Source organism: Sander lucioperca, chromosome 4 (genome assembly GCF_008315115.2).
Source record: "Sander lucioperca isolate FBNREF2018 chromosome 4, SLUC_FBN_1.2, whole genome shotgun sequence".
In the NCBI taxonomy this organism is placed as follows: domain Eukaryota; kingdom Metazoa; phylum Chordata; class Actinopteri; order Perciformes; family Percidae; genus Sander; species Sander lucioperca.
In genome coordinates this window covers 9,003,996-9,020,549 of record NC_050176.1, presented here as the reverse complement: position 1 = coordinate 9,020,549, position 16,554 = coordinate 9,003,996, and the positions used below count along the sequence as shown (strand labels likewise).

Here is a 16,554-nt window from a genome sequence, read left to right as displayed (position 1 = left end):
ACAAAAATAGTTCACTGAAAAGTGTTTCTGAAAGCTTTTTAAGCGTGAAATAGGCCATGCAGTTGCTAAATCTGTCTTCATTTCAGATCGACAAAGGTCAGTTTAAAAGATTTCCGTCAGATTTTGAGAGGCGTTCGTCACTCACCCCGCACTCCACCAATCAGATTGGTCATTGAGTCCGACTGCCCGCCCTCCGACTCAGCAAGTCAAGTCGGCCAAAATGAAGGCCGACGGACGACGGCATGGAACACACCGAACAGATTCGAGTCACCGACCTCGCCAGACTGTCCGACGGCCGATTATCAGGTTGGTTTGTCACGACCTTTAGCGGCTAGGAACGCGGCCATGCAATATAGCAAATAAACCCAGGAACCAGACAAAATCTGCCAACTTCAAGTTTTATTTGCTCTGGCAGATGCTGGTGATGCCAGGCTACTAGCTAGTTGCTTTAGTCTGAATCTGTGACATAGCCATGCCCCCTTCATTTGAATAGGCTATAAGAAATAAAATAAATAAAAGTAGTCGTTTAACAAAATTTCTTATTTAAAATAAAAACCTATTATTTATTGCCTTGTTTATTTATTTCAGGATGTTTTTCATAGGCATACTGTATTTATTTATTGATTTATAGAATATTGAATAAAAGGGCATTCCATACTTACCAGCAGAAAGTAGTCTTTTATAACGCCTGCCTAAAATATTCTGTGGGGGTCCTCAATGGGTCCTTTAGGCACCTCGGACAGCTTTTTGTCTCTCTCCTCTGATTGGCCCCCTACTCGTTTCGTTCCTTGACAAGCAAAATAAGTGCTGCTAGGCTGAGTTTGGTCCTAAGAAAAAAGCACCGTACATTATAAACATGAACATCCCGAAGATGACCGAGGAACGACCTGAAAGATCCGATGGGAAGATTGTGAAAATGGAGGTTGACTACAGTTCAACTGTAGACCAGCGTCTCCCGGAATGCGAAAAAATGGCTAAAGTAAGTCTGAAAGAGGCCACAGCCGGCTGAGTCATGGTGCATCAGTATCATTGCGGTAGCATCCAAGCTAACATCGACTTTTTTGTCACCAAATGTAAATTCCTATAACTAATGTATTAAGCGTAAATTGCTCACAAATGATGGATTTGTTAACGTTCACATATTTTAGTTACCCGTTTACTCTCGCATATGCTAAACGTTACGTATTTGCCATTATGCTCGCTAGTATGCTAACGTTAGTCTTAGCGGTATAGGCATTGGCAACATCTTAAGCTAACTTGCTAGGCAGGCAAATTGCCTTTAATTTTAATTTAATTATTTATATATAATTAATTTTTTACTTTAAGTCCAAAAGCATTAACATTTGTCGTAAGTAATTTAGTGTTACTAACGCTAAGCTTGTGTGTTTTTCTGTTGCAGGAGGGCAAGCTCCAGGAGGCCGTTGAGAGCTTGTTGTCATTGGAGAAGCAAACCAGAACGGTTGGTTTTGTACATTAACGTTATTAGTACAACTTGGTTACTTAACCTTTCATTTCGCTGTGGGAAGTCCAACATCTTGGAGGTTGTGCCCCAAATGTGAATGTCATAAATACATTGACGATTCATTATATGACTCAGCCCACTACAAAACACTATAACTTGCAAAACCTTCCTCATTGTTATATATTTTGATCAAAAAGGTCCAATTCAGAACAATTAATCTTGGTCTCTGCTGGCACCTGTACATTGTTTTAACTTAGAAATATGAGGGCTCACAGTCACCCATAGCAGTGACAGTTGGCTAGGAAGGGTTCTCAGCATTCTGGAAAACATTGAGTTCTGGAGTGCTGCTTTCCTGCCATTAAAAATTGACCAAAGTAACCAATGTCCTGAAAAACAAGTTTCTAGGAACCCTGCATGGTGTTGAGGTAGAAACATATAGCCTAGCACAGGGGTGTCAAACTCAATTTCACCAAGGGCCACACTGAAAAATGAGAATCTTATCAAGTATAGTTTATTGACATGCTTTTATTTAAAAAAGAAAAATATTTTTGACTGTATTATTACATGTCTCACATAGCCTTATCTCTTACAATTTGGCCCACGTAAAGCCCTAAAAAATCAGCAACAAAGTTCATTTTTAAAAGCAGGCCACCACACAGCCGACTCAGCATCCTGTTTCACAGGCCTGAATATGCAAACTCACTGGTTGTGTGGGAATTTCTGAGTCTCAAGGTTGGCAAATCTGCCAAATTCTGCTTTGAGTGTCGCGTAATTGCAGTTTGAAAAACAGTTCACCGTCTTTTTGGTTTGGCGCACAACTAGACGGGCCAAAATTTATTGTGAACCTAAATTGATATGCGTCCCGAGTTTGACACATGTGGCCTAGTAGTTGAATTTCTCTTGATAAATTAACTCGACTGGGTCCTCAGCATAACATTTTTTTTAAGAGTAGTTGTGTTCATGAAATAAATTTATTTATGTGTTATTTTTGTGTACATTTTAGTCCTTTTTTACTTATCTGCCTTCAACCCCTGCTCAGGCATCAGACATGGTGTCCACCTCCAGAATCCTTGTGGCTGTGGTCCAGATGTGTTATGAGGCCAAGGACTGGGATGCCCTGAATGAAAACATCATGTTGCTCACCAAAAGAAGGAGTCAGCTGAAACAGGTCAGATACTTCTTTTTCCCTGATGGCTCTTTTCTACCACTTGTGTGCAAACATAGTCTTACAGTATAAGTCCAACCATCTAAAAAAAAAAAAATGTATTTGTGCCCCCAAAAGTAATCTTGCAAGCCGCACTACTGACTAATCAAATTACCCAAATACTAACACTGTTTGTTGTCAAGATATCGAGCACACCATGTACACTCTGCGATATTCACACCGTCATATAGTTTGAAGCCTTGGATTCCTGTTTTGAAATGATCTCCCCTGAATGACAATGACACATTTTTGTTCTGCTTTGTCTTATCAGGCTGTTGCCAAGATGGTGCAAGAATGTTACAAGTATGTGGATTCTGTGACTGATCAGGCCATCAAACTGAGACTCATCGACACGCTTCGCACCGTGACTGCTGGCAAGGTCTGGAATGTCCTTATGCGTGTTAAAACAGAGCTGTATACTAGAGACAAAATGAAAGTTGTGTAGATTTAAGCAGTTGTTAAATTAAAGGGGAAACTATGGCCATTTTCAAAACGTATACATGTTATTCCTATGGTACTTCCTTTGGACAGTCCAAAACAACTTTCTCCCAAATCCAAAAACCAGTACCAGAACTCAAATTTGTGATGTCATTAAGTATAAAGTCTGGAACTGCTCTCTAGACAATAAATTGGGAAATATGTTATAGATCACAATGAGAACAGCCAGGAGACTGTTCTGATTATGTGGGTGCACTTTCTGTTTCACAACTGAGAACACTAACATAGAATCAAGCTCATTTGGGTAAAAAAGAAAAAGAAAAATCTCTCTCTCATTCATTGGCCATGGAGCAGCTCCAAACTTTATTCTTGATGACATCACGCGTTTGAGGCTTACTTCTCTGGTTTCTGGCTTTGAGAGAGAGTAGCTCTTTTTCACAGATTTTGATTGAACTATCCTAGGCCATGAAAATAACGTATATATGAATTCTTAATTTAGGTGCGTGGAATCAGAAATAATTATGAACTATTGTTATTACCATATCTGTGTCTAAAACATTGGAACACCCAGAGCAGATGATAAATAAATAACACTTAAAAAGCGTAAAGACTAAACTTGCTAAAGAGTTCCAGTGGGGACCAATTACAATATTTAGATCTGAGAAAAGTCATTTAGTTAGTTTTGATGCTCACGTTGATTTTACATTCATTTGGCTTATGTGGTGCACAAAACGGCATGGGTGCTGTGCCTAAGCCTTGTAATGGTAGGATAAACCCTGAAAGTGATTTACAATAGGAACTGTTATAGTATAAGCATTAAAACAGGGACATAATGCAATAATGAATGTCCATTAGATGACCATTCCACTTAAGACATAATCTCCTCTTCACTAATCATGTCCACCTCGCAGATATATGTAGAGATTGAGCGTGCGAGGCTGACGAAGACCTTGGCCAATATCAAGGAGCAGAGTGGAGAGATCAAAGAGGCAGCTTCCATTCTTCAGGAGTTGCAGGTAGGGGGCTAATGGCCTTCATTTTCTTGCTTTTAGGACGAAGATTCAGAAACATCTGTACTTGTTGTGGGGACAAATAGTCACATATTTATGTTTTGGGTTTGAAAGAATTTGGTTGTTGGGGGTATTCTTTGTCATCACATTTCTATAGGGGGACATTACACAAACTAAGTGAATAGGGAGTTTAATGGCTTGCTGTTTTGGAAATTGATAAAAAAAAAAAATATATATTTTTTTTTTCTCAGGTGGAGACATATGGCTCCATGGAGAAAAAGGAGAAGGTGGAGTTTATCTTGGAACAGATGAGGCTTTGCATTGCTGTTAAAGATTACATTCGCACCCAGATCATCAGCAAGAAGATAAACACCAAATTCTTCCAAGAGGAGGGCAACGAGGTAAGAGACAGAGACCAGGAATTGAGCGTTAACAAAATACTGCATTATGTTGTTGGCTTGACAACGACTGATGATGAAAAGCATTTGGTGACTGGCCTGTGTGTTCGCTTTTGCAACACTTTGTTGGTGGATTTGAACTGAGTTGGTTGGTGTAACACTAACCTTTCCCCTTTTGTCTGATGACAACTCAGGAGTCCAAGCTGAAGTACTACAACCTGATGATTCAGGTAGACCAGCATGAGGGCTCCTACCTGTCTATCTGCAAACACTACCGAGCTATCTATGACACCCCCTGCATCTTGGAGGACAGCAGCAAGTGGCAACAGGTACACAGGCTTTCTCTCAAGGCCACAGTATACTATTACATAGTATTAAACATATAAATTTTTTTTTCCTGTAGTCAATGAGAAAGTGTGCTCGTTTTTACTAGTGTCTGGAATTCACACTGCTAAAAATCCCTTTTTTGATTAAATGGTTATGATAAAATTAGGGCTGAAACGGTTCCTTGAATAACTCAAATAATTCGATTACAAAAAATCCTCGATGCAAAATGATTTGCCTCGAAGCTTCGTTAAATCAATGTTACCAACGTTGTATTGCTAATGAACGGTGTTTCCACACGGATCATTATTATTGTCGCACACCAGACGCTGCTAAATGTTGCTTTTTCCGAAAATTTGACCAAACTATTGTTTATTATTGCTCTTCAATATAACAAAAGTATTTCTTATCCCATTAATCGATGGAATAATCGGTAGAATACTCGATTACTAAAATAATCGATAGCTGCAGCCCTAGATAAAATGTAATGCAGCAACAAAATGAATTGTGCTGTACTATTTTCCTGTCTGTTTTCCTGCCTTAGTGCTGGAGTACAGTACCACGTTTAAAGAAGAAACAATATGTTTGGAAATAAAATAAATGACTGTACCAACCCTGAATGAATAAGTGTAAACTCTGTTCTTTAGTAAGGAGAGGTTTGCCTTTAGTACTGAAATCTAGATTTTTGCACAAACAATGCTCATGGTGGGATTTTTCATAAGAACATTCCTCTGAGCACATACCCAGGATGTGAACATCATCCTTTTTGATCAATGCTTTTTTTTTTCTATGAACAATGACGATTGCAGCATAGTTTGCAATAATACAAATGTCCCCCCCCCCCCCAGGGATCAATAAAGTATTTCTGATTCTAAAAAGACAACACTATATATCTAATTTAAAACTTTACTTTGCGTGTTGCTATAAAAGCCATGAATGCATTTGTATTTCAGGCCCTGAAGAGTGTGGTGCTGTACGTGATTCTTTCCCCTTACGACAATGAGCAGTCAGACCTCGTGCACAGAATCAGTGAGGACAAGAAACTGGAAGAAATCCCTAAATACAAGTAAGACATACTTTGTGCTCTTCTGCCTGTTGGCTTTACCATACACTTAACGGTCCTGAGACCTGATATGATGTGGGTCCAAATTTCTCAATAGAGTATATGTAATTACAGCACTTTTACACACAACTACGTGAGAGCATTTTGCTACTATGAATGGGCAGAGGTGTGTTACCAGGAGAAAAACAAGCAAATCTTTAAAAAGTGAAGGCCATCTGAATCAACAACCAACTGGACAACATTAGTCTGTGTCTGCAGATGTTGAAATGTGGCCAGCAACTGAATTTCCTGACACACATATGCAGCACATATAAAGTGAGACATTTGTCTAACTTTTGTGTGAAAAGAGGCTGCTGTGTGTTGCCTACTTCGGGGCAATGATCATAGCCACTTTCATGTACTGACATCACATGCAAACACTATAGCCAGGTGTGGACGGGGAGGATTTTCACTATATTCCTCCCCCATTTCTAGGGACCTTTTGAAACAGTTCACGACTATGGAGCTGATGCGCTGGTCTTCCCTGGTGGAGGATTATGGGAAAGAGCTGAGAGAGGGCTCACCTGATAGCCCTGCCACAGACGTCTTCTCTTATTCAGAAGAGGGGGAGAAAAGGTGGAAGGACCTGAAGAACAGAGTGGTGGAGCACGTAAGTCCCACAGTCAAGTGTAGGCTCTTCTCATTTGGAGCTGATGCATACATATTTAGATGGCTTTACTGAGATTTTCTTTTTTATGCTTGACAGCAGGGGGACATCTAATCAAATACATTTTCTAAGAGCATCTCAACTGCCTTGCTGTCCCAAACAGGGCTGGCACATTCAATCCAATAATTCATCATCAAGAAGCATCTTATCGTGACAAATATTGGCCATGGAAAATGCATTAGATGTTATCAAACAGTCATTTTTTTTTTTTTTAAATTTGGCTGGGCAAAAATGTGGGGACGTTTTGAGTTAGAGTGATGAGCATTCATGGAAAGTGAGGCCGTAAATAGTGCATGAAAATCTTGAAACTACATTTACATTGACAGTCAAAGTAGAACTGTCTGATTTAAACCTTCCTTGAGCATACAGCGAATGAGGGGTTTCAAGCTCAAAATGCTATATTAAAACCCAAAAGATTGATTCCTACCCATTTAAGTGGTTATGAATCAAATTGGAGTAAATGGGGTAAAATTACTAGAGAGCAGTAAATGGGCCCTGCAAGCAAAATGGAAAAAAAAGTATGGCTTGGATATTGAAGCAGATTCAGTGGCTGTACTGGCAGACTGTTATATGCGATTGGTAATGGATGGTTGCATTTCACTCATGCATATTTGTTTTCAGCCATTAGTGTTGGTGTGACCTGAGAAGCCTCTCTATTTAAACCTTAAACACTTATACACTTATTATATAATATTCTTGTGTGTGTGTGTGTGTGTGTGTGTGTATATATATATATATATATATATATATATATATATATATATATATATATATATATATATAAATATAAATATAAATAAAATTCTCCTTTTCCCCCTAGAACATCAGAATAATGGCCAAATATTACACCAGAATCACAATGAAGAGGATGGCTGGACTCCTTGACCTCTCTATTGATGTAAGTAACAGCCTTACTAATTATCTCAGCCAGTATGACAGCAGTTAGTAGTTGCTTTTAGATTTGGGTAAGGAAATTAATCCTCAGGATTTGGTCTCCTGAAAGACTAACGTGATGTCTGTCTGCTCCAATATTTTGTCAGGAATCAGAGGAGTTCCTCTCCAGCCTAGTTGTAAACAAGACCATCTATGCCAAGGTCGACCGGCTGGCTGGCATCATCAACTTTCAGAGGCCTAAAGACCCCAACGACCTGCTCAACGACTGGTCACACAAACTCAACTCTCTCATGTCTCTGGTCAATAAGACCACACATCTCATTGCCAAGGAGGAGATGATCCACAACCTGCAGTGAAACTAGATCATAGTGCATTATTTCATGTTTTGGTTCATATTTGTTTTGTTTTTCCTTCTGTGGGAATGTTTTTGAATATACAGTATATTGGCGCACTGAATGCAGTGTAATTACAATGTCATATAATTGGAGTTAAATCTGCAGCACATGCGCAGCAACTGTTCATTTTTTACTATCCAGTAAAACCTTGAAAATAAACCCATGAGCACCTCTGTACTTTGCACCCATCTGTCAGTGACTGGATCTCTAAATATGCTTCCCATTTCCATGTAATGGATTATACACTGTGGTTTAAGTTGTTGCTGTATGAAAACATGGCTAAAAAAGTATTTTAAATGTATCCTTAGCAATGTAGGCAATAAACCCCTTTCATTTGGTTAACATTTTGTATGTAGGTTTTATACAGTATATAACCTAAATGGCATACATTCTAATATGACACATGTTAAAGGGATAGTTTGGCTTTTTTGAAGTGATCCCCGTGCACAACCTACGTAGATTCCGTGCCTGTCCTTGCATCTGCTTCTCCAAACTGAAGGCATGCAGACCGTCATCTACTGAAGCAATACACTGATTATGGATAAGGCCCTCATACAACCCCTCTTCAAAATATTTAAACTATCCCTTAAGGTTCTTATAAACATGACTGCAACACATCCATGTGTATTCTGTATTAAGTTTTAGAAATCAGATTGCTGTTAATTCACCTAACGAGACCTGGAGAAGGAAAACAAATCTTCCCTAGTTTTGTTCATCTAAAATCAAGACACCTGACATGGTAAATCAAGATTTGTCAAGTTCATGCAAGATGTTTGCAAGTTTTAATCCAATACAATTTCATTCAAGAGACAATCAGACTTCTACTTATATGCTGTTACTAATCTTGACCAATGTTACGTATCTGGTTAGTGTAGTCATTTCCATACAAAAAAAAATAACTAAAATAAACATTTCTTTTGGTTAAGTTGAAGACAGGACAGCAGTTCCAGAATTCCAACTCGGAACCGCAGGACCTTAAACTCACATTGACTGAGTCTGCCCCTAACGCTTTAATTTTCCTCTATCCACCTTTAGAAATTCCCTGCTATAAAAATTTCTGGTCAAAGTTTAAACAAAGGTTACCCCTCACATGCCAGTGAATTAGGAGCACCCACTGTAACTGACTTTGTTACAGTGTACAAGGTAGAGGAATTATAGTGTGCACTCTGTAGGACAGTTTGACTACTACCTACAGACAGGTGACAAACTAAAGAAAACTTCTGAATAAATGTGAAGGAAATGCAGCTTCCATTTGTAAAATGGATATCAAGGAGCATTGAAGCTATTCTGACAGCTTATGGTAACCTAACAACTTACTGTAGGTGTTGGTGTTTTCTTTAATTTGGCAGCCACCTGCACATTTACAGTGTACAGCCCTACATAATGCATAACCCTCTTTACAGTCTATGGCATAACCTCATGTCTGACTAACCCGCCCCCTTCCCACTTTGCAACCAGAAAGACTAGCAGCTCCAGTAGTGGTCACACACAAGGTCATGCACCACCTGAAATTCTATTTTAAATCGATAAATAGTAGCCAACACATTGATAACGTTACATTACGTATGTTATCTAGAATGGATAACCAAGGTTGAGGCTACAAACTAAACACAGTGGTGGTGTGTTTGGTTACATTTATATAGATATATCATAATTGAAACCAAAACAAAAATAAACAATTTTGATTTACATGGATATATATTTATAACTGGTCATTAGAGGCCAGGTAAGTCTAAATGACATCAATACATCTCACACTTCACTGATACCATCTCACCATCACAATTTCACCTCCAGCAGAGGCAGCATCTGCAGGATGCTCTGGGAAAGCAAATACAGTACAGTGCCATTCAATTGACTATTATACAGAAGTGGAGGCAATGGATCAACACGGCAGGAAATGGCATCACTGGTTTGACCTTTTTTGTTTGAGTGAGCTTGTTCTGATATATATATATATATATATATATATATATATATATATATATATATATATATATATATATATATTTCTTACTATTTAATATAATAATTAATAATATCTTAGTATTTTTAATTTGCATGTAGCATTTAGCACAATGTCAGCCTCGACAGTTGAGTGGCTCTACCAGAAACTCTCCAGCTAAAATACAAACTCATACTGCTGATGGCATCTCATATACAGTTTAATAAGCCTGATAATAAATAGCTCCGGATAACAAAAGCAAAGACAGTCAGCAGCATAATTCCCTTTGGTTGTTCAGCACGTTTTGAATCAAAAACAAAATATTTTGCCCCAGGATATATTGCCCCATTTCTTTTATCTGCCAACATAAGCCAAAGTAGTTTGCAAATGTGTGTTCACAGCAAAAATGTCACATCTGTGTTTTGAATGCCTTTCATATAAATAAACAAGTTAAGTTATTAAGTGTTTTTTTTATTGTCCCAGTTGTACAGCCTATATGGCCAATTCTAAAATATCACATTTAAACTTCTATTTGTTCATAAATTTAAGAGTAATTTTATTAGAATTAACAGTAAATGGTAACCCTAAGTTATATGTTTGAAATGAATAAAATCAAAAGAATTTTAAGACAAACGCTTTTTAACAAGGAAGATCCCTGCCTTGAGAGGCCACACACAAACACACGCAGTCACACACAGTCCTCTCAACCTTCAGATCAGTGCATTCCCACTATGCTTTGCGATGGTCTGACAAGTGGATCCAAGATGGCGTAGAAAGTAAAGCTAGGTAAGTGTTGACTTCCCATTTTCAGCCCTTTCAGTTGTCTTTTTCATCGCAAAGCCACTGGCACGAATACCCTTCACAAATCATTATGATAATGACGAATGCTTTGAGTTCATGCAAGGAGTAAAACACGATGTCATATCAATTATATGCGCCTAAACACCGTAGCAAAATTACAGGCCCCAACCCGTTTTGTTTCGGCGAACCTAGCTAGCTAGCTAGCTAGCTAGCCAGCTTGCTAGCTAGCTTGCTAATATTAACAAACCAGCCAGCTATTCTTGTTGTGAGCTTGCCAGTTTGGTGCCAAGAAAGGCCGTGTTTTGGCTAGCAAGCTAACTGTTAGCTACGCATACCATGTTTAGTGGCAACACTGTTTATCCTGGGCAAACGCAAACGGCAAGTTAACCAACATTGTGGGGACATTTTTCAGGGCTTTGTAACGCTGCCGTCATCGCTCTGACTTGCAACAGTCATGACAAGTTCACTAGACAAACAACAGCTAGCTAAAACTCTACCTGCTGAAAGACGAAACAAGTCATTTCCAACGTTTGTGTTTATTAGTGTCTGCTCTCTTGGTGTCTAATAATTGAATTCGATTGAAAATGTGCAAGTTTTATAGCCGTGTTTTCTACACATTGCTGCGAACGATAACGTAACTGTCAAGCCAAATAACGTTATGTCAGGATGAAAGCAATCGATGTTATTTTACAACCATCCTCAGCTAAAAAAAATAGCTTTCTTCTCCACTATAACGTTACTGCAGTCGAAACAGTAGCCTCTGTAGTAGGATCCCCACGACTGGACACTAAAAACAAGGCAGGTGTCCACCCACTGTATCCCGCCAAACTATTTGTTGATGCCTCTGAATTGGCTGGCTTGCAAGCACTAACATTAGGTAACAGCTATTCTTACTGTTACAAGTAAAAGTGTAAAACGCGGCATAGGTTTTTAAAATAAGCTCACATAATTGGAGAACGTCCTGTGTTAAGATCAGTCCTATGTTTCCCTTTCCCAGCAACAGACCTTGTCTGCTAACCCAAGCAACTTCCTACCCTCATTTTGCATGTCTCATACTGTACAACATTTGCTAACTAGATTCTGACGATTATATGTTGTCCCTCAATGTTGTAAGATAGAATTAGAATGTCTTAGTTGCCACTATGGCAATAATGGCATAAGGCGACTGCCTCTTTATGTGGTGCATGTTTTTAAACTATGGTTTTGACATTAATCAAATACAATATGTGGAAACAGGGGCTGGACCAGTGTTTCTTGTTTAAGATGCTCCAGAGAAGCTATGTGTTATTATGTAATAGTGTTGCAGCGATATACCGGTTTCATGGTATACCATAGTATGAAAATTGATGGTTATCATTCCATGTACATTTGCTTATCTACAGTATTGAAAAAAGGAAGACTTTTTACACATACTTCCATTTGAAGATGGTTTCAAGTTTGAATTATAATTTTTAAATTTAGAAGTTTGTTCAACACCCCAAAAACTCTGTTTTTATGTCTTTAAGGGTTGCAACTGATAATAATAATAATAATTATAATAGCGTAATACCGTATACCGTGAAAGCGTGACATATTCTGCAAAGTCACCATACCTTCGAAAATCTCATACCATCGCAACCCTATTACGATATGGGTGCTGCAACATTATTTGTCATAATTGGCCAGTGGATTAGGGCTGCACAAAATGTCGATTTTTTTTTTTTTTTTTTTTTTTTTTTTAGCGTCACCCCAGTATCAACTGGCGCAATAAACACATCGCGAAAGACACTCAGAGATTTTTTGTGTTGGAAAATTCATCGTCATTCTTTTTTTAGTGGTGCCTTTTTATATTCAATTCAATGTTCAATTTGTTCAATAAAAGAATGTTATGAATGATTTCCTTTTATTTGTTTTAAATTCAACAAGCAATTTGTTGTATTTTAGAAGAATACTGAAAGCACCAGAAATGCAGAGCTGAGTACAGTTTAATATCTGTTTATTTGGCACAAGTAATATCGTTATCGCGATATTCAACTTTATCGCATATTTTCCTCATATTGTGCAGCCCTAATGTGCATATAGTATACAAGCATACATTTTCATACAGCCTACTCATAAGATATAGTATTCTGCCTCATCTGAATGTTTTCATTTTTTGAGGAAGTGAACTTGGCGGCAGTTCACTTTTTTTCTTCTGGAAAAGATGACATTGTGGAGAGAGCTGTAATATATTGTCAGACACTGTACACGACACACTGAAGTGTTTGTGGTTTAGGACATGCATTTGTCCATGTTAAATTTGCATAAACATATAGTGTCTTTCTGAGAAGATGGAGATGGGTGTGCTGTCATTAGCAACATTGGAAAATATTGCATGTGTTGGAAAATTTTACCTTGTTGGCCTCAGTGTTAATTCTGTGTGAAATAAATGAAGTTAAACCTATGATAAATGCTATACATCAACACTAACTTCAGATTTAGTCTGTGTCATGTCTAGGGTTGGGTACCGAAACGCGGTGCCAATAGAGCACCGGTTCCGACGTAAACGGTAGTAACGAGACCGAATAAGAACGAAAATTTCGGTGCCTGACTTTTTTTTCAGAAGCATTGCTGCACGGGACGCTACGTTACCGTTAGCTAGTGGCTGGATTAAACACAATGGTTAAAATGCTGACAGCTTACGTTAAGCGGTGTAAAGTGTGACTGTATTTCCCTGTAGAGGATTCCAGCACCGGGACGTAACAGTCTGACTGCAGCTGCCGTTGTCGGAAAAAACAACACACAGACGGTGCGTTCACTTGAAATTCGCCAGCCTTGTGGTGCATTTTAAGTTATTGTAAAATACCCTTTTCCCATTTGGTGCTTATTTTTGTCATTTACCAGCAATTTACTGGTGAAATAAGTCATTGTTCTAAGTTATTGTTATTACATTATTAATCAGTCATTTAATTTTGACCATATGGCCTTAGCAATTAACAAGCCGTTCTTTAATGTCGCCAACTGTCTTTTTGTGCTCCTTTTTTATATTATATACATTATAAATATATTAGATATATTTCGGTTCAGGCACCGTTTAGGCACCGTTTTAAAAGTATCGATTTAGCACCGATATCGGAAAAAACCCAAACGATACCCAACCCTGGTCATGTCATGTGTGCACCCAACATGTACTGTACATTAGCTAGAGAAGTTGTCTGTATGTTATGGTCCTCAGAGACAAGAACTGGCCGGTCAGGCATTGCCAGTTGTGCTTGAGCAGCTGCTACAAGCATAGTTGCCTGTTGCCGGATATTCAAGAAGTAACTATCGTACTGCAGTGTTAATATGCTCTTTATTGCAAAATTACGCCAACATGGCAGGTCTAATCAGTTTTTCCCTCTTCTCGCATAGTCAGTTAGGGCACATGAAATGCCCAATCAATGTTTTTTATGAAATGCCATTTTTTTTTTTTTACCAGGATGTGACATTATCTGTTACTTGATGATTTCGTGATACTGCTAATGCAGCTTTAACATACAGTAGCTGTCTGCTGTCTCACTTTCAAGGACTAGCTGTTACAAATGAACCCCAAATTACTGAGCCACAGGGCACACATTCACTGTTCCCTTTGAGCCAGTCATAATCAAAAGCTGAATTCCAGGCTGTGGTGAGGGCCAGGATGGAAATCAGCATCAGCAAATTGTTGTGGAATTTTAATTAGCAACCACACGTTTGTTTTGCCAGCCATCTTTGCACATAATAACTATAATGCTGCTTTGATAAAAGGTGTTTTTCTGCCAGCCTGAGATAAGCTGCAATGGTGAAACGAGTAAGGTTGAAATTGGACCAAAAGTTACTAAGTTATTGGCCAAGGTTGAGCTTTTGTTTCCCTGGTGTTCCCCAACAGGTCATGGTGTACCATTCTATCCAGGTCTGTGCTGGTTGGCGTGAAGGTCTTGTAATCTCAGACTGAGGTTTAGATTATCATGCTGTAGTCCAGCTGCTTCTTGTTTCTTAGCTAGGCATTAAATACATGTTGCTGGGGCCACAGAGACTTGAGGTGGGCATTGTACAGTATACTGCTATGATAGTTATCTTGCATCAACTATTGGTTATCCCAAGGCCCTGACATACCAAGCACGGCAAAGAACTAGTGGTGACGAAGCCCGAGTGGAATATAATGCAGTAAGGGAAGGGTCGGCCGATTCCAATGTCCAGCCGACGCAGCGATGCATCCCTTAAAATAGATAATTTAATAGTTAGAACCTCTGTGTTTTTTCAGAAGGAACATTCAAAAGTTAGCCTGACAAGCCAGACCCACATCAAGATGTTGGGTCTGGGAACTCACCAATTGGCAGGGCTCAATCCGAGGGGCAGGATAAACAGTTGTCTTTCAAATTCCCTCTGCACGCAATAGGATAGCGCTACAACCAAGCAGAGTAACAAAGAATGTATCCGGTCGGCAAAACTCTGAACACATCTTCCTTTTTTAAGAGTGACTTCAGTTCCGTTCTTTTCTCAAAGAAAAGCTGAACTCCAAGTCTCCAGACCGCTGTTCGCCAGCAGCAGCAGCCATCGTCTTTGTTTTGAAGCAGCAGGGAATTTGCGCGAAACATTCGTAACTCTGCCGTCCTTATGTTAAGCTCGCCCACCGACTCTATACACGATGTGATTGGCCCGGCTGGAGTTTGGCTTTTCCAGCTCGCAAGCCAACGGAGAGTTGCTAGACCCTCTGGCTGCAAATTACATTTGCTGCCGCTAGGGTGCGTCTAGATTTGTAGGCTATTCAAAAGTCATTTTTGGCCAGTTTTGACAGCTCTGTGTATTGGAATAATCAGATAAGATGAAGATGAAAAATGAGAAGAGCCTTCTGCCTGTGCCCTGTTGACTTCAGTCATTTGCTTGCTTTCCTCACTTTTCTTTGTCTTGCAAAAATTTGCTTAAACTGAATAGCCAATCAAATGAATTCCTCTCACCGACAGCTTTGATGCTAATGTTAAATCGTCCGAAACAAGGGCCGACTAGTAGCAACGGTGTGTGACACACCGCACCAACTTGGACGGACGCCGATCTCCTTGGTGTGTCAGGGGCAGGCCTTTGAACTCGGTATTTAAAAATAAATAAATAAAGGGGGACACATCCCCTTTCTGATCCAGGTCATATGTGAATTGTCATGACCAGGGATCAACCTGTGTTGACTGGCTTGGTTTGAATTAACAAAAGAAGCGTTAAACACAGGTCAGATAACCCTGGTCGGGGTTGAACATGGTGTAAAAGAGGTAATAGTTGGTGTTGACCGTTGGCTTTATGGCACCACACGCCCATTGCCTTCTGCATACTGTCCAGCATGTCATACTGTCTAGTCTCAATAAAAGCTTCACATTCTGCATTATCAATTATGTTAATACCCTTAGTCTAAGCAGTCACATGATGCCAGACAGTTGACTCCACTATTATTGCTTTGGAGCTTGAGATGATAAAAAAAATGTCTCACATAATGCTTTAGGCTTCTCATGTGATCACTGCTTTCCCAGCTAGTTGCAAATGTATTTGAATGTACACTGTGTGAGCAGAGGCCCAGAATATAAGGTATGTAGGAGCCACTCTTAGAGCCTCATCCTCTCTTTCTGTTGACTTAATGACACAGATCAACCACATGAGGACATGACTCGGTGAGCAGGCATCCCCTCCATCCACAAAACACCATTCCGTTAATGTAAAAAATAAGGGCCGTTTCTCAGAGCTCAATAAGATATGTTCTTGTTTTGACGTCTTACAATATGTCTCAGAGAGTCGCATGTAATAAGTAAGAGTGCAGCAGGGAGAAAAATCCCTTTTTCAAATTAAGATTTTAGTTAGCAACTGGTCAGGTTGAGAGTCATTGTTTGTGTGGCAGCTTCTGCTCATCTTGTTCTTAAATGGTCTCAGAAAAAGTGTTATCAAATTATATTTGAGG

General features: G+C 39.1%; 2 protein-coding genes across 3 annotated transcripts in view; both read left to right on the top strand.

Annotated features, from left to right (window-relative positions):
* The first annotated feature begins 711 nt into the window (after window positions 1-711).
* On the top strand, window positions 712-8,236 carry psmd12 (proteasome 26S subunit, non-ATPase 12). The gene is made up of 11 exons (XM_031289404.2): window positions 712-979; window positions 1,400-1,459; window positions 2,502-2,630; window positions 2,938-3,045; window positions 4,016-4,120; window positions 4,366-4,515; window positions 4,707-4,841; window positions 5,790-5,902; window positions 6,374-6,548; window positions 7,426-7,503; window positions 7,646-8,236. Exons 1-11 carry the CDS (start codon window positions 857-859, stop codon window positions 7,853-7,855), a joined length of 1,386 nt encoding a protein of 461 aa, XP_031145264.1. The 5' UTR covers window positions 712-856; the 3' UTR covers window positions 7,856-8,236.
* Window positions 8,237-10,505: 2,269 nt separating this feature from the next.
* The window catches only part of helz (helicase with zinc finger), a 71,532-nt gene continuing 65,483 nt past the window's right edge, over window positions 10,506-16,554 (top strand). For both annotated transcript variants that reach the window (XM_036000767.1, XM_031289596.2), the window contains exon 1: window positions 10,506-10,625. The gene's annotated coding sequence lies outside the window, so the exon portion shown is untranslated. The remainder of the gene's footprint in view (window positions 10,626-16,554) is intronic.

Coding starts and splice junctions, on each gene's coding strand:
- psmd12 (XM_031289404.2), top strand. CDS start 857: ATGAACATCCCGAAGATGACCGAGGAACGACCTGAAAGATCCGATGGG. Junction 4,121..4,365: donor CCATTCTTCAGGAGTTGCAG/GTAGGGGGCTAA, acceptor TTTTTTTCTCAG/GTGGAGACATATGGCTCCAT. Junction 7,504..7,645: donor TCCTTGACCTCTCTATTGAT/GTAAGTAACAGC, acceptor ATATTTTGTCAG/GAATCAGAGGAGTTCCTCTC.